Below are 25,330 nucleotides of genomic sequence, written 5' to 3' on the forward strand. Positions count from 1 at the left end.
TGCCACTTTGAATATTTGTTTGTGCATCAAGAGGCACTTTGTTCTACTACTCTTCTTTTATTTAAAAAGCTGTGACCTTAGATAAATCATTAAACTCATTATGTTTCACTTGTAATAAATTGTGTCATTTTATTCTGTGTAGATGGTTGGTTAAAATAATCTATATGCATTTGTTAAGCTTAAACACAGAACAAAATGAAGAAAACACAGGAAAAAATTTAAGCATGGCCTTAGAATTTGTTATATCTCCAATCTTGTTTCCCATATTCTGAATAGTGATTCTTAATGCCATCCACCTAAGAGCTTAGGTTTACCAACATTCTTTCTTTGAAAATATGCTTTACTCTAAATGAGAAGTGAACTGGAATCCAAATACAAAACTTATTTTATTATCAAGTACTTATGCTTTTGTCTTAAACTCAGGATCTTTTTCTAAGGGCCGTATTCTCAAATTTCTGTTTTTATGTTGGTCAGAACTTCTCTATGGGTATCCAAATCTGTATTTCCTTATCTTTGATCCTCAGTTTCAGAATGATGGTCACCCTACAATCATGCCTATATGACTCCACAGACATAGTATATATCTATCTGCTTGCCTTCCTGAATTGAATATTGTTTTTCTGTAAGCAGTCCCACACATGTAGAGAGCTTGCAAGCTAGTTGTTTCACCTAACTCTAAATTGCTGTACAAATCCTAAAAAAGTGGTAAATTCATTTCTGTAGTACCAAATAGTGCAGTATATGACTAGAATTCACATGACGTGTGTATGTGTGTGTGGGGGTGGTGGTGTTAAAGACTTAGATAATGGAACTAAGAGCGCATCCAATGTCATACTGAGTTGGGTCAGATTTGATCTTAGATGCCTAAACTAGAATTTAAAACGACCTTGACAAATTAGAGAAGTCCTCCAACAAAAACAGAATAAAACTCAATAGTGATGAGTACAGGGTGGTACACAGGGGAAAACAATTAAGGGTGCCTGCAATAAGCACAGGAGTGACTCTAAGCAATTATGAAAAAAATATGTAGGAACTATAGGGAAGAAGCTGGAAATTAATCAGCATTAAACTGTTATGAATTTTCAAGAGCTGATATGACACTTAGATACCTAGTATTATATGAGCTATCATAGAAAAGCAGAGAAGTAATATTTTGGCTCTGTAAAATCTGAGGATAATCCTTTTCCAAATTTTGCTAGTAGTGAGAACTTTATTTTTGCAATACGTTTATTAGTTGCCTATTTATTGAGACCCTACTATGTAGAGTGTGAAGTGTTATAGATTATCATTTGATACTTCATTCTAATTACCATAAGTAACAAAATAGTATTCTTGTCAAAGTACATGTATTTTGTATCATATTTTTTAATTTTGTTATTTTCTATAGGGACATCTGTTAAATTTTGTCTGTCTAACATTTCCTCATTTTAGGAATTGTTTCTTCCCCATTTGATGGGATTGCTTACTTAGTTACACGGCCATACCTTCAATATCACTGGCCAATCAGGGAGAGTGAGTGACTGATAGATGGACATGTAATTAAAGACAAGTTGTTTCTAAGTCATTTCAGGACTGTTGTTAGGGTTATGAGGAAATAGCTCTTTTATATTTTCTGAAATCTCTCAATGCAGTTATGGGGTAAACCTAGAAAGTAGAAAGTTTAGAATAATACCTGTTTATTCTTGGTTATCTCAGAAGAGCCATAGTACAGGATAATACTCTGGGTATCAAGGTTCCCCAACTGATTACCAAGAGAACTCATGGTTTTACTGTGAATGTTAGGAGAAAGAGGCAGATCTATGGCAAAATAAACAAGATACATTAGTTAGAACTTCAGCATATCTGAGAGGTAAATCTTATTCCCTAAGCAATTTAGCATCCAGGATTTAGACCTAAAGTTGTAGAAATATCATGTTGGTGGCAATGAATGCCAATATGATACTTATCAAATGAAAAATATGATGGTTAATTTTATGTCCCAACTTGTCTCGAACACAAGGCACCCACATATTTGTTTAAATATTATTTATGGGTGTGTCTAGCAGGGTGATTATAGATGAGATTAACATTTGAGTCTGCAGACTGAGTAAAGCAGATTACCCTCTGTGATAATTAATTTTATATGTCAGCTTGATTGAGAGATCATTCTAGGTATGTTTATGATGGTGTTTCTGGATAAGATTATCATTTGAATCAGTGGATTGATAAAGCGGATTGCTCTCCCTAGTATGGGCAAGCACGATCCATATAGGGCCTGGATAGAACAGGGCCTGGATAGAACAAATAGCAGAGAAAGGGCCTCCACATTGTGCCTGCATGCAGGAGCTAAGACATTAGTCTTCTTCTACCCTTGCACTGGGATTTACATCATCAGGTCCCCAGTTCCTAGTTCTTCAGACTTGAACTGAATGAATGTATTCATTTTCTTGAGACGGTTTCTGTTTGTTTGTTTTTTTAAATATAGCCCATCTTCAATATCACTGTCCAAGAGTTAAGAATTATCTTCATGATATTTCCATTTACCGCTGGTCATTTATAAAACTATTTTACTATTAGTGGCTATTAAACGTTAGGATCATATGACCTTCTTTAAGGTAGGGTGAACATTTTCTTGCTTAGAATAAATGGAGGCAATGGAATTATCCTTCCTGATGAGTTTAAGAAATTGTGTGATGGCCACATATCTTAGATCATTTAGATTCAATCATTGTAGAGATAAAAGTTACACTATATAACATCACCAGGTCAGTTTTATTCTATATATTGTGACTGCATTATATTAAATGAGAGAATGTATAAATGTTGGTCATATTACCATTAAGTTTATTCATGTTAAAATACAGAGATAACTTATCTTGAGATTATAAATCAATGAATATTTATGAATTTATTTTCAATAATTTTATATAGTATTACTAATATAAGTTGAAATTCTACCAATAAGTCATTTTGGGTGGAATGGGATGAAATAGAATGTCATAATTCTGAAAAAAGACATTGAATGTTTTGTAAACAGCAAAATGCTAAGTTAAAATGCATTTAAAGGCAGTTAATACTCCTTATATACGGTTATGCATATCTTATATATAGATAGTACTATATACTGTATATTATACTATATGTACTATATACTATACAAAAAGATTTTTAACATCTCTGCAACTTAGGCAGCTGACCTCATATTTAAAATGCTGGTGAGCATGGAGAATGACAATCAATGCTTCCAGTACTCAATAAGCTAATTTTCTTCCACAATGGTCTACATTTTCACCAAGCCATGAAATTTCTTTTTCTAGGTCAATTTACTGCCAGAGTCAATTTGCTATGAGAGTCAATTTACCATGGATTTTTAGATTTTTAGTCCTGGGGATCAATAATTACTATATATTTAAAGTGTTTAGGTATTCCATTAAATTTAGTATTTTAAAAGAGAAATATAGATATCCTAACTAAGCATGTGAAATCCCAGAAAACATGTCCATAGTGGTAAAAAGTGACACAAAAATTTTCCCATTTTGATTTCAAAAAATTTTCCCTCAATTAAGACGTTTTTTTTTTAATCTGTTATCTTTTCAGCTTTACTGAGGTATGGTTGACAAATAAAATTATAAGATATTTACAGTGCATATTGTGATAATTTGATATACATATACATTGTGAAAGGATTTCCCTCATCTAGTTAATTATCAAATCCATCACCTTAAAGCTGTCAGTAAATTACTTTGCTCCTAGTAGAATAGAAAAGGCATAAACATCGCTTCATTATAAATTCCAATTCTTACAATCTGGTGTAGAAACAGTTATAAAGTAAAAACTAAGTGCAGCCTCCTCTGTAAAATACATCTTTAAAAATCTCTAGTATCTATGGTACTAATGTGGGAGTAAAGGCTGTCATCCTATTCTGTGACAGTACAAGCAAAGAGGACATCACGTCCATGGCAAAGAAAAAGTATGTACTATCTTTACATAACTTTTAAAATGAGTAGTAAATAAATAGCTTGCATTTAAAGCATTAATTTCTCTCCAACTTAAAATTCGTTTCCGGAAGGGAGGTGGGGGGAATGGGTTAAGTGGTTGATGGGGATTAAGGAGGGCACTTGTGAAGACCATTGGGTGTTGTCTGTAAGTGATGAATCACTAAATTCTACACCTGAAACTAATATTACACTGTATGTTAACTAACTAGAATTTAATAAAAACATGAAAAAGAAAACCATAAAATAAAATTCATTTCAAAACATGAAATTAAATATTGAAAAATATTTTGCCACAAAGTAAAGGATAATACAATGCATAATGATAAAATCTTCCAAATAGGTTTAATATTTTAGACTATTTCATATAGGGATGCATTGATAGATTCCATCTTTTGGCAATTTATGAAATTAATTCATCGTCTGATGATTCATAAGAGGTCAGTTAATTTGCACATTTCCAGAGATACTGATAATATATGTAGGTAATAATAGCCTTAAAACTATGAAATAAAGATATTTAAAGATATTTAATTGCATTCTAAGAAGTCTTTTAAGTTTTAGAAATGACTTTATTCATGCAATGACAACTCTATAACATTTTGACCATTGTCACACTTTAAAATATTGAAAGATCTTACAACCATTAAACATTTGATAATTTTTAATTTAACTGGTTAATAGCATCTAAAAATAGACTATTTAGGGCGCCTGGGTTAAGCCGCTGCCTTCGGCTCAGGTCATGATCTCAGAGTCCTGGGATCGAGTCCCGCATCGGGCTCCCTGCTCAGCGGAGAGCCTACTTCCCTCTCTCTCTCTGCCTGCCTCTCCATCTACTTGTGATTTCTCTCTGTCAAATAAATAAATAAAATCTTTTAAAAAAATAAAAAATAAAAATAGACTATTTAGAAACTAGTTTTATATATCTCTTGTATTTAAAGATGACATTATTTATCCAAATGGTCAGAGCTCACATTATAAGCACCCCACCACCACCACACACCAACACACACACTTTCAAGGACTGAGTAAGTTCAATCTCTCTTCCAGTCCCCTGACTGGGTGGGTGAGCTAAAGAGAACTCTTAATCATATGAAAGTAGATGACTCTCATCACAGTCAAATTTGCAACCATCTTAAAAGTACCTCATTAAATTAATTAATTTATTATTTTTTTACCCACAGTTTACGAGAAGAGTTACTTCTATGTTGTGAAAATAAGGAAACTGCTGGGACTCCTGCAAATAGTAATTTAACAAAAGTCCTCTTGGTTTCACAAAACACCCACTGGAATTCTCCCGGAGGTTGAGTCTGTGGTAAAACTGTGTTAAAGACAGGTGCTCCTCATAATTTGTGTATGTATAAATCACACTGGAATTTTGTTACAATGAAAAATCTTATTCTGTAGGTATGGGATAGGGCCCGAGATTCTGCAGTTCTAACAAGTTCCCAGGTGTTGGTGGTAATGCTGGCCTGGGGATGACCTACTATACAGCCTACAATAGGCTGTTTCAGTGTAGAAATCCCAATTCCTGAGATAGTTATCAACAAGAACAAAAACTTGCTTCTGAGTATTAGTAACAAATGCTGAGATGCTCGTGTTTGGTTGGGGCATTTTCTTGAATACCACAATCTTGGAGTATTGAATTTTTGTTTGTTTGTTTATCTCAGTAAGACTTTAGAAGTCATCAAATGCAGCTCCCTCATATTATGGTTAAGGAAACTGAGGGTCAAAGAAGTTGAATATATGCCCAACGTGGTAGAGCTAGCAGGAGGACATGTAGTAGAACATAGGAACTTGGACTACCCTTTTGATAAAGAAACCCTACCTTTTTTGGCATTTCCATTTTTTATATTTTCCCTGACACAAAACCTAAGCATGAGTCAATAATGATTAGAATTTCACCTTTTGATGCTCACAATAGTTTAAATGATAGCAGTATCCTTGGACTTACTGACTTTCCTAACAGCTGAAACTCACAGTAGGCAGCTATCTCTTACAATAATAAGAGTATTCACACAAACTCTTTCTTCTAGAGTCCACTTGCAGTTTTATTATGGACATTTTGCTTCTTAATTTTCAGAACCTGGGGAGAAAGGTGGACAGAGAAATGAATGGGTCATTAGTTAAAAGGCAAGGGTTGCATCTGTAAAAGGTTGTGGCAAAGTAAGCAACAAATGGGAAAGAGCGAAGGGCATCAATATTGATCGTGCTTCTCATCTTTTCCTCTGTCTTCTTGCTTGCAGGTTTCTATTATGCAGTCTCTCAAACAAAGGAGACTTTTATTTATGGTGTGACTGATTTAACACTACTGAACTAGTCCATCATTTGCTAATTTGGTCCAGTTAAAAACTGGTCATAGGGAAAAGCCTGGGAATTAAGCTCATTTGGAAACACAACTTCTGGTTTATTTATGACCCGCTCATTTATATCACCTCTTCTTCTACAGGATACTTTTCAGGGTGCTGATTTATAGAGGTGGTTCTTTCCAGATTCCTAAATTCCTTTGCATGGCCACTTTTGGTTGAGTCCCTGAAGATAGCACATTTGTGCCCCCCCCCCTTTCTTCAGGCTATTATTAAAGCATTTGTAGAGCATCGCCCAAGATTTCCTGCTATCCTGAATTAGAAAAAAACCCACTAAAGAACTAGGGCCACCATTTATAAAGCACTTACACATTGTATGGCTCTGTACTGACATTTTTACATTCTCACTAATCCTTAAAACTCTAACGGGTAAGTACAATTACTATCCATGTTTGCAATTGAGGAGGCCTCAAATTTAAACATTCATTAAAATCAGTGAACATTATGAAGTGATATCTACAGGGTTTGAATTGGGGTATGCCTGATAGCAGTACAGACCATTATTGCCATCCACTAGGTTCTACTGAGATTTATACCTACACTAAGTCAAAATTCTGAAAAACAACAACAATTTCATCTCCTCCATCCTTAACTTTTCCATCTCTGCCTCACAAGTTCTTGTAGGCAGGTAGGTGTGCCGCTCCCTATACTTAGCCTCTCCCACGCCTTCTGCAATCTCTCTTTCGCTGCTGGGAGCTTTAAGAGAATGCTACTGCAGCTGGTGAGTGGGCAGATGCAGCCACCATCTGTTCTAAGAGTCCAAATGCGCAGAAGAACTTCGCACTCAGGACCTGGCCCAGGCACCACAGATTCCAGAATCTGCTGGGATCGTGGCTAACCCCGCCCCCTCGCGGTGGCGATTGGCTGAACCATTCCTGAGTGCAAGACACGGATTAATGAAGGCGGGTGTCTCCTCTGTGAAGTTAGGGCGAGGCGTCTCTAAAGAGGTAAGACCCGCGGGGGGTGTGTGAATGGGGGCTTCAGTTCTTCCTGCCCGAAGGGTCCTTGAGAAGCCTGTTTGTTTTTCCCGGCGTTTGTCTCCACCCATGCCTTTCTCTTATTGGCCAGGCCCGGTAGGCGGCTGTGCTTCCATTGGCCAGGGGGCGGTGTCTGTCCCTGGCCAGGGTGGGGGCGGGGCCTCCGCCGCGCTGAGCTTGCCCTTGTGTCTGGTGCTCTGTAGAGCTGCCGCCGCCGCCGCCGCTGCCGCCGCCGCCGCCGCTGCCGCCGCCGCTGCCGCCGCCGCCACGGGTGCCTCTGCTGCTACTGCAGCCCGAGCATCCGGGAGCCGTCGCCGTCGCCGCCGCAACCGCTGCTTCTACCGCTGCCACCTCCCCTCCCAGGACCCCAAAACACCCTGAGCGCGAGCGGCGGCTGCTGCTTGCTTGCTCCCCTTCTGCCCCCGCCCCTCCCTTCCGTGACCTACCCACTCCTTGCAGCCCTCGCCCGCACCTTCTCCAACACCCGGCATCCCTGCACCACCTGCTCGGGCAGCCCCGGCGGGCTCTGGGACTTGCTGTGAGCGCCGAAAGGAAGGCAGGCTCCGAACCCGTGCCTGGCTGACGGGCTGTCGCGGCTGCACCACCAGCCGGAGGAGGAGAAGAAACTATTTCGCCCACCGAAATCCCATTCTGCGGGTGCTTCGCAGCTGCCGCTTCTGCTGCCTCCAATCCAGTCCGAGGGTTCGATCACCGCAGCGGCGGGGACCGTGCGTCCAGCAGGCGCCGGGAGGACACCGGCGGATCCCTGCACTCTGGTGTCCCATTCACCAAATCTCCTTGCCCCCTCGTTCGTTCCCTAACCCATTAGAGAAGGGACCATGATTTGGAAACGCAGCGCCGTTCTCCGCTTCTACAGTGTCTGCGGGCTCCTGCTACAAGGTAATCCCCGCCCCGCCGCGGGGAGCATCAACTTCACGCCCATTCCCTATCATCCCCACTCCACCCCATATTTCCACTCTCCCCTTTCAGTCCCCCAGTCCCCGGCGATTTCCACCCCCTCCCCCTACTCCCCGGTGCGGCAGGGGGCAGTGGCAGTTTGCTCCTGCCCCTCGAATCTCTAGCGCTGGCTCAGCCTTGCTCTCCCAGCAGTCAGCCCCTTACGCGGCACCTTTCGCCTTTTCATTCACCTGAGCTTCCTACATCTCTCACTCTCAATCCCCGCCAGCCACCCTCCTCCCCACCTCCCACGCCTTTTGGCTGGCAACTTGTGCCTTCTCCGAACATTATACCCTCCCACCAACCCCCACCAGCCACCTCCCACATCACGCTCCTGACCGACCCTCTCCATCCTTGTCATCTGTCTAACCTCCCCCCGTTTCGGGTCGCCTTTCTCTTTCCCCTTCTACCCACCATCATCCTATCCGTGTATCTTTAAAAAGTGAGTGAGAGCCTGGGAGCGAGCTACCGAGACGGCGAGAACAGCAGCAGCGGCAGCACTGTGTGCATTGCAATAACATCTCGGGGGGCGGGGGGGTGAGGATGTGTTGTGAGACGTGTCATTCACCTAAGAAGAGAGAGGAGACTGTGTCTGGGATTTAAAAAGGAAAAAAAAGAAAGAAAGAAAAGAAAGAGAGAGAGGAAGAGCGAAGGGGGGGGGGAGAGAAAGAATAAATCAAGAAATTTAAAAAAAGGAAAGGGGGAGGGAAAAATTAAAACACCCAAAGCCACTTTATCAACAAACCTTTTCTTTTTTTTATTAATTAGTCTGTGTAGTTTTCTTTTGCTCTTCTTTCCTTTTTTTTTTTTTTTTTCTTTTTCTTTAAGCAAAGAAATATATGCACCTAAGCAGTTACTTTACTGCTAAGGGATTTTCGCTTGGATTCCCTTACCTCTCCATCCGCTCTGCTCTCTGCCGCTTCTTTTCGTAATTAATATTATCCTTTCACGTGAAATGCAAGAACCCCTGCGACCGCAGTGGAGGGAAACCGCACAAAACACTGTTATTATGCAAATCACTGGGTTTGGATGCAGAGTGGCTAGGGAACTGGGGTGCACTTTTCCTCAGACCCTCTCTTGGAGGAGGGAGGAGGGGTCTGTGTGGAATGGGAGGACGACGCTGGTTATGAAATGAATGGCAATGTATGGAGTAGGAGTGCATGAGGAGAGCACACTTCGGGTGGTGGTGGAGGCAGAGGCGGCATGCTAGGGCTGGGTGGGCAGAGGCTGTAAGGCAGAAAATTGTTGCTTTTAAGAGAGTAGTAATATAGGGATATGGCTTGAGTGTGAGATACAGGAAGGATGGATATGAAATGATGGTCGATCGGATTTTTAAAGCTAGGCGACTCTTATTTCTTGATAAATCTTTGCCCACCTCTAACCCCTCTGTCATCATTTCTGTACTTGTGAGAAAGATAAGTTGATCAAATTTATTTGTCCCTGGGTAAAAGGAATCTGGAAGTAAGACACAAGTAGACCCACAGGCATGCAAAACCCAATCGGCCTTCGGAGGATTTAAATGAGGTCAATGAACCATCTTTCAGCAAGTTCTTGGAATGCATCCTGTCTCCTATCTTCCAGGATATAGTCAGGGATGTATTTTATTTATGCGTATTTATGAATGTGAAAGAAGAGGTAGTGGACGGAATTCTTCTGAATTAACTAACTGACCTTGCAAAGATATTTCTTACAATATTTTACGTGTTTTATGTTGGATGTAAATTTCGGATATATCATGTACCAGAATCCCTGAGAAAGCAGACAGCCTTCTTCCTGCTTACGCTGCCTCGTCCCATTTCCCACCGTTCACACCCCCACCCTCTCACAAGTAACCCCCGGTGGCTGACACATTACTTTAGGTTTCTAATCCAGACTGAAACGTGCTCCTAGATACCCCATTTCACCTCTCAGTAACTTGCATTTCTCAGCTCTGCGTGTGATCTGTGTCTGTGTGTGTGCGTGCGTGCGCGCGAGCGCGCTCCACGCCTGGTAGTGGGAGTGTGATGTGGGGAAATCAGTTAATTTGGTGATTGCGATGAAAATTCGACACCGCTGGATGTGTTTTCCCTGCCAATCTGTGTGTGCTGGCCCCGGCACGTCACTGCACTCACTGCTGGGCTGGTGTGAGAAGATTATTTATTATAGAACATGTGGGCAATGGACTGCACTTGGGGGTCGCCTCCTCTCTGCCTTCAACATTTCCCGTGAATTGTCTATTCAGTGCACTGCAAAATAACTGTCTGCTGGTGTCTCATTCTCTCTTAGCCTGGAGGAGGATTTACTCTTTCTCTACCCAGAGAGATTCCATCAGCTGCATTCTCTTTTATTAAGGACATGGGTCTCTTTTATTAAGTATGTAAACTAATTACTAAAAAAGTGCTGCTATTCACAGCAGACTAGAGGTGGTGGTGGAAGGGGTGTGTGTATGCCAGAGAAAATGCACCACTGCAACCAACAGCAGCACTAGCATCAGGTCCAAATATAATAAATAAATAAACGTCCTATACAGCAACCAGGGAAAGAGCCCCAACCCAGCAATCTCTGTGTACTTGTGAGCATCTTAGATCGGGCCATATTAATACACCAAAGGAGAGAAGAGGATTTAAAGGAAAAAAAAAAGAAAAGAAAAAAGAAAAAGAAAAGAACTCAGGGGGAAGGGGGGCACAGAGCATCACTAGATTGTCTTCTCATGTTTATGGCTGCCTCACATTTATCAAACACTGCTCCACAGACACATCACACTTTGCTGATATTGTCAGTTCCTGCTCAAACAAATTGCTCATGCTTTCCTTGTCTTACTCTTGGCTAAAAACATTGCTTCAGGGTTCAGGTTTGTGTTTCTCCCACCACCCTACTGTTTTATTAGGACTTGGTTAGGTTGTAAAATGAAAGCTTTATTTCCTGGACACAGATTAAATACTTAGCAGATCTTTCCTTTCTATGTGCAAGGAGAGAAGGGTAGAGGGGGAACTAGTGAGCAACTGATACTGGCTGGAAGGAGTCTGTTCTGCCTGCTAGTAGTTATGACTAGGCAAATGCTATAGGCAGTCTACAGCTTCTCAATTTTAGCTTTATCAGAACTGTAGTCGTAGTCTATCACTTAAGTAATACTATAATCAATTTATTTATCCTTTGTATTATTATCTCCTTTTTTGCACTATGCCTTATTTTAGACAAGAAGACTCATTTGAACGTATCTTCTCTGTGTTTTACATTGTCACCAATATTTTGCTTTTTTCTGGGAAGCAAAGCCAACCTTTTGGCTTGTTAATATAGAGTTAATGAACCAGTGGTAACAATCAAGTCACTGATAAAATAAGTTAAAAAAAAAAGTCTTAAATAGTTCTATTTTACAAATCTACCAGCTTGTCTTCAATGGATTCTTAGGAAATGGAGATGGATCATTAGATGGAAAATAAAAATGTTTCTGACCAAAGCACAACTTGGAATGTAGACTTAGATAACAAAATTTGCTTCAGTATTACTTTATGGGGCATGCTTTCTTATTTTCCTCCATCATAGACAGAGGAAAAATCTGGAATAAGGGTAAGGAACAGTTTAGAGGAATGAATTTCTTTAGAAGGAGGCGTGCAAAAGCTTGCCACCTGTAACTAAAACCTCTCTTGGTTACAGAGTAGATCCAGTTCAATTGCTTACCCTGGCAGATGCTATATCCCCTTTCCATGCCTGAGGGAGCACTGCAAAGATGGAGACTGTCTTGTTTAGCACAAGAAAACAGTCCCAGAAAGGGCAAGAAAGAAAGGACAAAATATAACCAGAAAATAGACATGCATAGAGATTTTTTTGAGAACTTTGTGTCCTTTTTAGAGTTAATCTTACAGAAAAAAACACATCCAGCACAAATACTGGGACTTCAGGGTTTGGTTTGGTTTTGTCTTGTTTTCCATGAGACATTTTGGTAAATGATTTACTTTGAAGGTCAATTGGACATACAGATTATTACTAGCCTTGGTGTATTACATGAACCTCCCCTTACCTTTTTAGAAAGTACACTATGAAGTACAAAATACACCTACATACACTTAATAAAATACTGATAACTTAATACTTCCTAAAAGCACATCTCTCCCATTCATGTCCTTCAACATGTAATAACCTTAGTCTTGTCAAGCTAATTTCTTATGCTGAATGCAGTTCCTGCATTCCTCCCTTTTTTGATTAACAGCTAAAACTTGGAAAAGTAGAATCCGTACATAAGAGCCAATGACTATGATTTAAACAGTCAAAACCCAGACACTTAGTAATTAAGAAAATCTCCCTGCAAATATGAGGAGTTTCTGGTCTAATTTTCTATCAAGATATGGAAGTATGGAAGCTAGCTTCATTGTGTTTCCCCCATTTCTACAACTATTAGAACTGTGGGAGCATAATACAACAAAAGTAAGCATCAATTGAGAGACCTCTTTCTGCCTTCTCCACTGGATGATCAGATACTTGAGAACTATTTGCCCCACATTTAAATAGTGAGATGCCTTTTTTTTTTTTTAAAGAAAACAATTACTTGAATTTTTTAAAGAGCAAATGGAAGTGCAGAAATACTGGAAGACAAAAACTGAATCATGCATTTTAAAATGGCCCAAAATCAGCATCAGAGACTATCAATTTTCTTTTTAAAATAAGAAATCTATGGGGTATCAGAAGATCAAGACAAGGTTTATTTATTATGAAGAATATAGGGTACATTAATAACATAAATAGACCTATCATATTGATGTTTTATTTAATAATGCTGATGTGTGTTCCGTGAGATTTATTGAGAAAGAGTCCTTATTTTAATAGGCTCGTTAAACATCTTTGGCAAAATCACCCATGGTGTAACAGCTGGCTGAGTAGGTTGAGGAATCAGTGAGAAGAGAAATCACGAACTGAGGAAGCTGAACTCAGAAGGTGAAGTTATAGTTCTTTGTGGAATTGGCAGATATAGGCTTACCATTTACCCTCTTAGAACAACTCCAGGGCAAAATGATTTTTAAACTTAAGCTTCCTGAGGGCAAGCCCTCACACTTTGTTACCTGTGCAGTCCTCATATTCTTAATTTAGCAGATGCATAATAAATAGTGTTGGATTGAATAATAGGTATGTCCTAATTAGTTCTGATGGAATTAAATAGTTGCTTCTCTTCATAGTATGTCAGCACTGAAACTTTGTTAAATAATGCTTCAAGAGTTAATTTTAACATTTTGTAGGATGTACTGGTTTAGGAAACTGTTTTCTTATAGGAAAGTGTATAGCAGTGGCTCTTGATATACATCTTTAAATGAATATAATCTGATCAGTTGTTCTTGCCATGACATTTTCCAACCCATTTCTTTTTATTTTCCTTGATTTCAAATCCCAGATATTTTGCATTAGATCAGATCACCAAATCATTTCATGAAAAAAGGGAAGGGCATGATTTAAATTTACTGATTTAACCTAAAATATTTAAAAGGACAAGCTCATTGCCAACATTTTATTTGAAAATGTCAAGCATTTTTGGAGTGCAGTTCTCTAGTATCAAAGAAAGGCATCTTCTGCAAATTCCTTGTGTAAAGAGGTGGGTGAGGATTAACCTAGAGCAGTGGCAGCTGAAGCCCCCTGCTGTGTGATGATGCAAATGGCATCTCAGGCCTAATGTGCTCTGCAGCGCAGGCAGGCGAACACAGGAACACACGAGAAAGCAGTCATGTGGCATGAATGAAATGGGAAGTCTTTTCATAGCTTGCAGTAGACATGAACCAGCCTTCAGTTTTTTTATAATCATGGATAACTTACAGAGTATTTCTAATCATATGATCTTATGACAAAGCATAAGAAAGAATGAATACATACTTTGTTTGGAGATTGATATAATAAATAAATACTAATAAAATTATCAGTGCTCATGGGGAATAGTTTATTTTCTTGCAAACTATCAGGGACACAGGCCAGTTTCATGACAATAAATAACAAAGTTAAAAATGGGATTTCTATGCAGTTATTTACATGTGTTGGACCTAATAAATATTGGGCTAGGAAATAGTCTGTTATCCTCTTCTTTTAGTAAGTAAGAAATAAGTCCTTTGTTGTTGTTTTGAGTCATTATTTTTATTATTAGAGCATTTCTTGTGTTATGAGAATAGAGTAGTTTTAAAAGAAATAGAAATAAACTGTTCAGGGTATATTCATATAGTTTAGCACCACAAGGTAGAATTTTTGTTAACATCAAATCAGTAGAGAATATTTCCTCTCTGGACAATATTATTTATCACAGGCAAAAGCATCAGATATGTTCCTTAAAAAAAAAAAAAAAAAAAAAAAAGTAATAGTTCTGGACCAATTGTTACAGGCAGCCTATCAGGGAAGCGTATCAGATAATAGAAACTAATGTTGCTTTTTTTGTTTTTATTACATTTGCTAGAGAATTGAACATACTATGCATATTGATTTTTACTCAAGAAATGAGCCCAGTTGGTTCTGTTAATGTGCTTAGTGGGTTTCTTTAACCAGATATGAAATTGTTATCATTTTAAAGTATGTAGTATATTTAAAAATTAGTAAACTAAATATTCTGCTTAACTAGGTGTCAGTTAAATATTAATGTCAAAATCAGAGATATAATTGTTCAGAAAGGAAATATCCCTCAATCATTCATCTCTCTCTATACACATATATACAAATTTAAAGTGTACCGTTATTTTTAGGACGGAAGGGTATCTTTATAATTCAGTAAGTAATCAGACTCTGGGACTCTCAGGCATGAGGTGTGAGGAAAAGGCAAGAGTTTATTTTGTTTGCAGTTGTTTCCTTTTACTCTTTTTATGAGGGTTAAAAAGTGTATTTTTGAATTACTTTTCTTAGGCTTTAACAGTGATTAACGTTTCCACTTAAAAACACACAAGCAGGTTTTACAATTTTTGAATTTATGTTAGAGCTGAGCATTTATTCTGAATCTCCTTTCCTGCTTATGAAACTGAGTGATGAGACCCTACTGCTACCTGAAGAGACACAGGGCTGAGGTGGTAAGGGGATTTGCCTTGGAGAGAGCTATCTATTAATTATTCACATTCTATTTTAGAGGTCTTTGAAGTAAATATTAAGACAGTCATTATTCAACATTTGGGATAACTCTTTCGAAGTCAACAGATAGTTTTTACTTGAATCTTCAAATTATCTTTCAGTCATCTGAATGCGGAATGGGAAACCCCAGTTTAGCCACAGTTATTCTGGGGGCTAGATGTTGAAATCATTAGGGATTATTTAGAAAATAAAAATAAGGAATCATTTGCTTGAGGAGCATAAAATCTTAAAGCTAAGTATGATCAAATAGTGCAAATCACTTCACATTAAGAAAACAACGGTCCTTTTATTGGTCAAATTGATCCCCTAACAATTTATGTATTTGACGATGGTTTATTTACAGGGACTGTGCATTCATTGCTTACCTAAAGTCATCGTTGTGAACTGAGTGGAAAGAACCTTTCCTGACAAGGATGGGCTGCCAGCTGCTAAGTGTATAGCTGTTATATTGATTCAGTGTAATTTATAAAACCAATTAATTTGTTCTTATAAAGAAATATTTTTGGCTTCTTTGCTAAAAGTGTTTGCCTTTAAAAATGCAAGTGACTCCCTTAAGGTTTACTTAAACATCCAGAACTAAAATTTATAGTGTGTAAAATACATTTTTTACTGTCTTAATGAATTCATATTTTACATTAGCTTGTCCTATATCCCCCCCGGGGGAAAACACCATGACACCTATATCTTCCATTCATTCTCATGCCTTATATGCCCCCTGCCTTCCAATCTTAAGTAGTAGATGTAGGTCGAAATGAGAGATGATTAGAATATTTGTATTTAAAAGCAAATAAAAAAATGTTCAATAAGCTTGTCGTTTAATTGTCATTCCTTTACTGCTGTCTATTTTATGTGTTGAGGTCTGACTAGTAACTCAACTTCCTTTGCACTCTCCAGGAATATAATATCACCCCAGTCCCGTCCATGCTACTAACCTGAAAGACCTATTAAAAGTAATTAACGGGGAGTTTTGCTAAAGCCTGTATGCTGAATACGTACAGACTGGATGATTTTTCCTTTCAACCTCCATGACGCATACCCCAATGTTTTAGCAAGAATAAAACACATACAATGTGCTTTTACTTGTTTTTGTTATTGCTATTATTGCATTTTGTGAGAGTTCAACCTCCTTACTTTCATAATAAAAATGGCAAAAAGAAGAGGGAAGGAATGTGAGTCAGCCAGCCAAACACACAGAAACGCCTGGCAAAGCTGACTAAATTAGCATATGCTAGGCTGAGTATTTCCCTCTGTTGTTACATAATCCCTTTCTAATACAGAATCAGTTCTCATACTTAACCCTTTCAGGAGGTTTGGAATTCTCCCACTGTTATATTTTTATTTTGCATTATTTATTTTCTCATGAATTGTGTAAATCATCTATTGAGAGTCTTTTATGTCAAATTCTTTTTTCTCCCCTCTTCAGTCTTTCTGTATACAAATGTTCCATTCTGTGCCCAACTTCAGGATTCAAGAATCAACTTTTCTATAGCTTTCACTGAGAGGATCTAATTAGCATTTTAGGCTCTCTTTACTCATGTGCAGCTTTCTTTAGAAAATGTATTAGTTCTATGAGGTTCCCCTAAGGATTCATAATACTCTAGTTTGTTACATGTACTGTGATATTCAGTGTGCCTTAATTATGCACGTGTCCTCATTTCAAAGCCTTTTCAAGGATCATGTGGGATAGAACAGGGGTCTGGCTGTAAGTTCACTGTCATGTATTAATGTGTAGGTGGTATTCAGAGAAGGATGTTTCTGAAGGCAATTATATATCTATGACTCCAGTACAGCAAGCGGTTACATTCTGAGCTTACTAGTTACCCTGCCAAGGCAGAATGAAATTCACCATTGTGATACATAATACAGTATCTGTTATTTCTAAATAGTTCTTTGCCCTGGGAATGAAATAATGAGTGAAAATGTGTATCCCTTATCTTGAATAGGGATTGTTCCTTTCACTCTCTCGAAATAAGAATCAAAAATTGTTCCTAAATCAATACTCTATTCCCTAACTAGCCCATTAACACATTTGCTATGGTGGGATCTCGAAGTTATGCTGGTTATTATTTGAGGCTATAGATTTTCAGATAGTATTAATTGCTTGCAATCACATGGGCTGCCAAATGTCAGTGCACTGCCAAATCTGAGACATGATTTTTTTCAGATTTTGATTGGGATGCAATTTGGACAACTATGAAAGTATATAGGGACATCGAACTCAACACAAACAGAGAGAGAGAGAGAGACACTTTTCTTTTTAAATAAAGACTTTATTTGTGGAGGAATGGTTATAAGAATTGGCTCATTTAATACACATTACCATTTATAAAGAGGATATTTTCCTGCATTGACTGAGTTTGAGTGTACTTATATTAACTGTACCCTTTGACTTGTATTCCTCTGAGTAGTATATCATCAGGAAATTTGAGTTTAATTTGTAAATACACTTTTTCTTTTATTCATGGCTATAACAATAAAAAGCAAAAGTTGATATATACTAACAATTTTAACCTTTTCTTTTATTTTACAACTGCATATTTGAAGCAACGTTATTATTAAGGATAGCTTAAAAAATACAAGTCTCTAGGAACTTACTGGAGTTTTTAATTATAAAAATTTTGACCAAAATCTGATGTGTTTGTTTAGACAAAAGAATACCATCTGCCCTTTATTATTTGAAGTTTTATGTCTTCTTAGCTGATGAGAGAACTAAGCATTTTATATTGTCAATACTATGATCTATATAACCCCTGTGCATATTTTTATTATAGCATTTTGAATGTTTGGTATTTATCTATCTGTTTGCTGTACTGGACTATGAACTCCTAGAGTACAGGGTCTTAGTCTTCATTTTATTTCAAGCACCTAATCTAGGTCTGGTCTATGTCTTTTTTTTTTTTTTTTTTTTATGTTTTCATCCCACTGATTGATTAGTTCTCTTCCAATCCATTTAATCTTGACACATCTCTTTAATTGGATCCAAATAATATTTAAGTATTTATATTTTAACTGCCAAAATGCCAATACACTATTCTGAATAGAATAAATATTTGCAATGAATTTGCATTTGTATTTAATGTACAGAGAGAAGGTCAAAAAATGGCTACTAAGAAACATAAACAATTCTAAATAATGACTTACTTCACAAAAACATTGAATCATTGCTTTCAGTTAGGTAAGCAGTTCAAATTTGCACTGAAAACGTTTGTCTCAGAACTCTGAATCTCCCAGCTTTCTCTGGGCTTCCTAAATCCTTGTCTGTTTTACTTACTTAAGATTTCTCTCCCTCACCCCCAAAATATTTCTGAAGATGGCTTTAGGTAAACATGAAACCAAATCATCTTATTGTTCTTCTTAGAGTAGCTGGTATTTCTGGATAAATATATAAACAAAGAGGAATTACAAGCTGACCTTGATCTGCCAGATTATCAGTGGGGACTGACCTGCTTTTGTTATTGCCAAGCTGTGGAGTAGACATTCTCTGAGTAGTCTCTGAAGTACAGATCCAGGGTGCATTTTGCTTAATTTAACTTGGGGGAGTTACATCCATTTTATTTAAAAGTCCTTTTAAAGAAATTCCTAAATATTGTGGGGTTAATTTTGTTTGGTTTTTGAGGTGGGTTTTTTTTTTTTTTTTTTTTTTAATGCTTAATGCTTAGTCATACATCCACACTTGAGGACACATGTTTGCTGTGGTTGAATTTGATTTATTTCCCTTTTAGTATTTTGAAAGACAGTGGGAGGTAGGATGGAAATATTAACTGCTTTTTGAAGAGAATTTAAATATAGTTACTGGGAGCTGAACACCAAGGGAGAAAAGGCTTTCTACAATTTGTAGTGACTCTATTTCCACATAAAGTGTTTTAAGAATGTTTTTTCTTAAAAGTCCCAGTGAAATGTAGCTTTTCTTAAAAGTCATACAGATTTTCTTCAAATTTTAAAAATCAATTTCCTGCTCTCTTTTGGATTTTTGACTGTTTCATGACTTCGAGCATCTGAAAAGATATTATTACCTAGGCTAACTTAAGATTTATCTAATGGCAGGTGTCAAAATCACTGTATCATCATCATGTAGAAATGCACATTTAGTAAATAAATATCCAAAGTAGATTAAACTAGTTCAATTTATTAAGTGTTATTGCTACTTTGTGGAGCTGATATTAAGAATTATATTCTGCCATAGCTACTGTGAATACCTAAAATCTTCTTTGTGTTAAAATGTGACTGTCAGTATGACACAACAGCCACAGAAGAATAACCTTCTAAAGTGGCTTCTGTCTGGCCCTTGCTGACTGACTTTCCAGAGCCTAGTGAATAAAAGGGAAGGTAGTTTGGGAAGCAGTTTTTGTTGACTATTTCACTGTTATGGATGCAAAAATATTTTAAGATGTTGATGAGTTTTCATTGTATAGAGGATATTCTTATAAATCCATGTTTAGAAGTGACATTGTAATTTTTTTTAACTACTTAGTATATCAAACACTGGAAATGTGAGGAAGAATTACACCTTCATATTTCTCAACAGATTTTTGACATAATGACCCACTCAGAAAGTGAATTTTTAATTTATATAGTAACAAAAGCATTTCAGAACAACATTTTTGTCAGAGTCACCAAATTAAAAACAATATCCCTTATATTCTTCAAAAGAATACGACACTAAGTGCATCATCTTTATAGAAAGATTTGACACTAACTAGCATGAAAAAGAAGTTGTGTCTTCAGTAACAATTACACATCTATTTTTAAAGGTCAAGTAAAATTTATAGATGATAGTTTCATGTCCACTGACTTACTTTTTTTTTTTTTTTTAAACATAGAAATGCTACACATGAGGTAAGACTAGTGGTATTTTGAAACTTCAGCTCTTCCTATCTTTTCACTTGCATGGAATAGCTAAGATAAAGGTATTGATACAGGGATAAATTTGAGGTGTTTTAGAGATCCAGTAGAGGTCAGTAGGTCAGATTTACTTTAAATCTTCGTTTTGCTTTACCCAAATTTACTGGCTACACAAATACAGACTACCAACAAAGCAGAACAGGTTATCCTTGATGGGTAGGACAGCATGAAAGTATATTTTGTAAAACAATGACAGTATTCAATGGATGGGTGGGGACAAGTTGGGAAGACAATCTTTATCGTTTAATGATGGTCTTATCATATACTAACAGTAAACTTGATCAGATATTAAGGATATTTCCTCCTAAAACCTTCATATCATCTTGGTTTACTAAATGAGAATGGGAGTAACTTGGTGATAGAGGAAGAGGCACTAATACACAGCCCTAATCCTTGAGTAGAACACAGATTGCAACCATGACAAACTACAGTTAGTGTGGAAGCTGTAGTGAGACTGGCCTGGCAGGTGGGTGTCTTTTCTTTTGTAGTGAGAGTTCTCTATTCTGTAGAGGGAGGAAATCTCATTGGACTATTTTGGACTTTGAATTTTGGATGTCCCCTGCAGCAGCAAGACATAATGGTAGGATTCAAAAGACCTTAGTTCTCCTCCAAGCCATGGCACTATTTTATTTTATTTTTATTATTTTTTTTAAGATTTTATTTATTTATCAGAGAGAGAGAGAGGGAGAGCGAGCGAGCACAGGCAGACAGAATGGCAGGCAGAGGCAGAGGGAGAAGCAGGCTCCCTGCTGAGCAAGGAGCCCGATGTGGGACTCGATCCCAGGACACTGGGATCATGACCTGAGCCGAAGGCAGCTGCTTAACCAACTGAGCCACCCAGGCGTCCCAACCATGGCACTATTTTAGACACCATGAACAAGTTACTTTTGGGGGTGGGAGGTAGATGGGAAGAAAGAATATTAAGCAGGATCAATGCCCAGCGTGAGCCTGAAGCAGGGATTGATCTCACAACCCTGAGATCATGGCCCAAGCCCAAATCAAGAGTCAGATGCTTAACATTACTTCTGTAGCTTGGTTTCTTCTGTAGACTGAAAAAATGGAACCACATTCATTCTTTGGAGACATATTATAGAAAAATCTAATGGATGATTGAGAACTGCAGAAATGGCATATTTCTTTTCAACTTTCACCTAAAGATATTTTATAACACAGTGTAGCATTAACCATGAATTCTTAAAATAGTTTTCACTAAAATTTAATTTTTTATATTTACTCATGCATTATTCAGTATTTAAAGATTTTACACATGTAAAGAGATTTCTATTCTGATACATAAATTTCAGAGCTTTCTATCTCCGTCAGTAAGTTTTATAAATTAATTTTGTAGTCATCAGCCTGAGCTTGGGTCATACTTGCTTTTCTCATGAAATTGCATCCACAGATCAACTTCAAAAGTTAGTAAATTGCTGCCATTAGTCATTTATTTCATTTTTTCTTTTAAAATTTTTATTTAAATTTTAATTAGTTAACATACAGCACAATATTGGTTTCAGGAGTAGAATTCAGTGATTCATCACTTACATCCAATACCCAGTGCTCATGCCATTAGTCATTTTTTTTATTAGAGAATAGTAAATATATTGATTTATTATTATATTGATATATACAATATATTGATTTTGTATTATTTTTGCATTTAATATGTGTATGTATAAATTTTTATAATTGTTTTATTCTTCATAGTCTTTGGTTTTCTTAAGCATAAGTTACTCATGCACTGATTCATTTTTTAACAAATACCTACCTGATGGCAGTGTTGTAAATGCTAGATATACAAGGAAACAAGGTGGAAACTATTTCTGCCCTCATGGAGTTTATAGTCTAGGAGCTGAGACACTGGATAAACAAAATATGCAACACCCTAGCTTATTTTCTGAAATTAAAATTCCATTTTTATAGTAATATGTTTTCAGTGGCTACATAATGTGGGTATATCAATGAAAATATGAAATCACTGATTTAATAGTAGTACTATAAACCTCACTGAGCTTTTAACATTTTTTATTTAACGTTGGATTAAAGAGCTCTCATTTTCTCCAGTCGTTTATCCTCAAAACATTCTCAGTATGATTCCAGTTTCTTTCTTTTTTTTATTAATACAACTTGAAAGAAGCTGACAAGTGAACAAGAAATATTCAAGCATGCTCTATTCTAACTGATTTGTTCAAGAGGATGATTCATTTAATTTCATAAAGACTCAGTGGGCCAGAACAGTAGATGACCAGGTCAGCAGAGGGAATGTAGGGGAGAAGAGGTCTGTGAGAAGGATCTATGTAACAAGCAACAATATTTAGTTTTTTAGAGCTGAAGTTCTGCTTGAGCAATTCTGATGTTACCAGCGACAGTCATTTAAAGAGCTGCTGATGCCTCAGGGAAAACATTTTTAAAGTGTTCTCTCCAGAAACAATGCTCCTTGTACTGTGTCATATATATTAAAACTCTGTCCCTTGCTTATATTACAATACTACATTGTGCCTGATTAAAACCTATGCTTTTCGTGACTGCTGAGTCAATGTTGTTCTTGAAATCTTTCCTCCTGCTCAAACTGCCCTGCATATGATTGAAGTAAGAACAACTGGTAAACAAAACTGGAGAAGAGATGAGGATACCACCTAAAGACTTTAAAAATAAAATGAATTCTATATACAATTATGTGAACTGTTAAAATATGTAAAATAATGTAAGTGGGCTATGAATATTCTCGATATCTTTATATCATTTCTTTTAATATTTAGCTTTGACTGATGACCTCAACATCCAAATGATGTCATATTTCTAACAGATTGTATGGCATTTTTATATTGTTATTTATTGCCCACTGGTGTCCCTGGAGTAGATGATATACATCTTGTAGTACATAGGGTAAACAAAATGATACATACTTTGGAAATCATAATGGTGGTGGTCAAGCATGTACAGTTATTCTACTTAGAGACTGATTTATCTGGATTACAGAAAACAGTACAATGCACAGCTAAAAAACCTCAGCTAAACCATTATCTTTAATTTTGCTTTCTTTTTCTTTTAAAGGAAACTTTAAAATTAAAGCAATTCAAGTAAATGCTCTGTTGCAGGTGATAATTTGCAAGAGTGTAGTTTCATGCTAAATGATTTATTCTGAGAATATATTCAGTTTTCCCAAGTAAGTCAGAGATGCATGCATATTTGGAAACTTTTATGTAGAGAACTAGGTGGTGCTGTTCTGTCATCTTTGTGTCTCAGTGACTTCTTTGGTCCTGTTTTTGATTCATTAAACAATTTCATACAGTAAGTGCATGAGGTAAGATACAGTCACTTAATAGCATTACTGCTTATTAACCAACTAAATTTATATTGATCTTATATTTTGTTTTCAGCAATATTTTCATAAAGCAGAAAAAAACTTTCTTCCTAAGTAGTAACCTTTATCATAGTGTACAACTTCTCTCTTTAACATTTAAGATAACCTGAAATCATCAGGTATTTATGTTATTATGTATTTTAAAATGTTTTGGACTTGGCTATTTCCCTTGCCAAAATTCTTACTATTAATTGAGTCAGAATTTAAAGTGGTAAAATTTTGTTCAGATTTTGCCAAAATTCTTACTATTAATTGAGTCAGAATTTAAAGTGGTAAAATTTTGTTTGGCTCAAGGAAAACATTTTCATTATTTGAAATAAAATATATTTCATTATTGAAATATTGAAACATAAAAATGCCATAAAATATATAAGCTCAAGAAAAACATTTTCATTATTTGAAAATTTAATTAAGCCTTTAAATGAAAGAAATAAGAAAATTCTCCTTGTAGATAAATTGTTTGCTTAATTTACTTTTCTGTAAGAAAACTGACTTCAGTTAGGCTGTCAGTTAATCTTTTCATGTTTCAGGATATCATTAAATTAGCTGTGCCTTCCAATGATCTTGAGTTACCTAATAGTTCGAAATAAAATAGCACACTTACTTCAAACTAAGTAACAAAAAATCTCTTCCACTGTCCATGTATAATTAGTACACTGGTGTCTCTGAGGTGTATTTTCTTGGTAAGAATTACACCTTCAGATACTTTTAGGTTTAGGAAATGCAGATAAGAGAAAACAAGAGAATTACAACTTTTTTCCATTAAATAACATCTCATATTATATACAAACATGTAACTTATGTTTCTTAATGACTTTACAATACCTTTGGAGAAGAGTATATCATATAACTTATTCTCCAATGAAAACCTGAATATAAAATAATGCTGAAGTTCTTCAAGGGTTCCACCCATGTGCCTCTTCGTGGAATCACAGTTCTGTTATTATGACTGGGGACAAAAGTAATTTATGTTCTTTATTTCTGATGTAATAAATCCTCCTTGCTGCTATTTACATTATAAAACATTTAAGTTTTATCTTAATAGCAAAGCGAATGTTATTTAGAAAACTCTTTGTGTTTTCTGTTATCTCAAAAATCTTTTATCTGTAGAAGACAGAATCAATATGGAATTTCAGAGTGCTTCCATGGTATGTCATCTTACAGTGCAGAGATAATCTCTGAGATGAACATCTTTTAGACTAATAAACCTAAGTGAAAGTCTTTTACACTTCTGTACTTATGTCTGGCCTTCTGGCCCAATGAAATAAAACGGAAGTCCCGATTGTTAGGATGAATGCCAGTAAGTAAACACTTACCAAGTAAGATTTCAGAATGGGGGAACTGTATAAGGGAACTGAGATTATTCATGCATGAGGAATGTCTTGATTTTTCTATCAGTTTTCCTAAGGATTAGCTAAATCCCATTGTATACTGCCACCACCTTAAAGTGTGAAGAAATCAAACAATAATAAATAGATAAAAAATTAAGATTATACCAAAGTCAGTATTTATGTTTTCAGTTTTAATTATTTTTACTACAAAGATCCTATCTAGCTTTTTGATACTATCATTACGGGAGTAAAGCTTTGACTAGACAAAGAATTTATGAAAGACAATCATAAGTTTGCCATATCTATAGGCTCAAAATTATACAGTGCTTTTATGATAATGAATAATCTACTGTTTGAAAGTTGACATTCTAGCAGTGATACTAGTAAGAAGATATTCAACTTT

At 36.6% G+C, this 25,330-nt stretch overlaps 1 protein-coding gene across 4 annotated transcripts in view; it reads left to right on the forward strand.

Annotated features, from left to right (window-relative positions):
* The first annotated feature begins 8,017 nt into the window (after positions 1-8,017).
* The window catches only part of CADM2 (cell adhesion molecule 2), a 1,080,612-nt gene continuing 1,063,299 nt past the window's right edge, over positions 8,018-25,330 (forward strand). For all 4 annotated transcript variants that reach the window (XM_082738271.1, XM_082738272.1, XM_082738275.1 and 1 more), the window contains exon 1: positions 8,018-8,217. In XM_082738271.1, coding sequence (XP_082594397.1) covers positions 8,157-8,217 — 61 coding nt within the window. In that variant the 5' untranslated portion in view covers positions 8,018-8,156. The remainder of the gene's footprint in view (positions 8,218-25,330) is intronic.

Source organism: Mustela nivalis (genome assembly GCF_964662115.1).
Source record: "Mustela nivalis genome assembly, chromosome: 1".
Taxonomy (NCBI): domain Eukaryota; kingdom Metazoa; phylum Chordata; class Mammalia; order Carnivora; family Mustelidae; genus Mustela; species Mustela nivalis.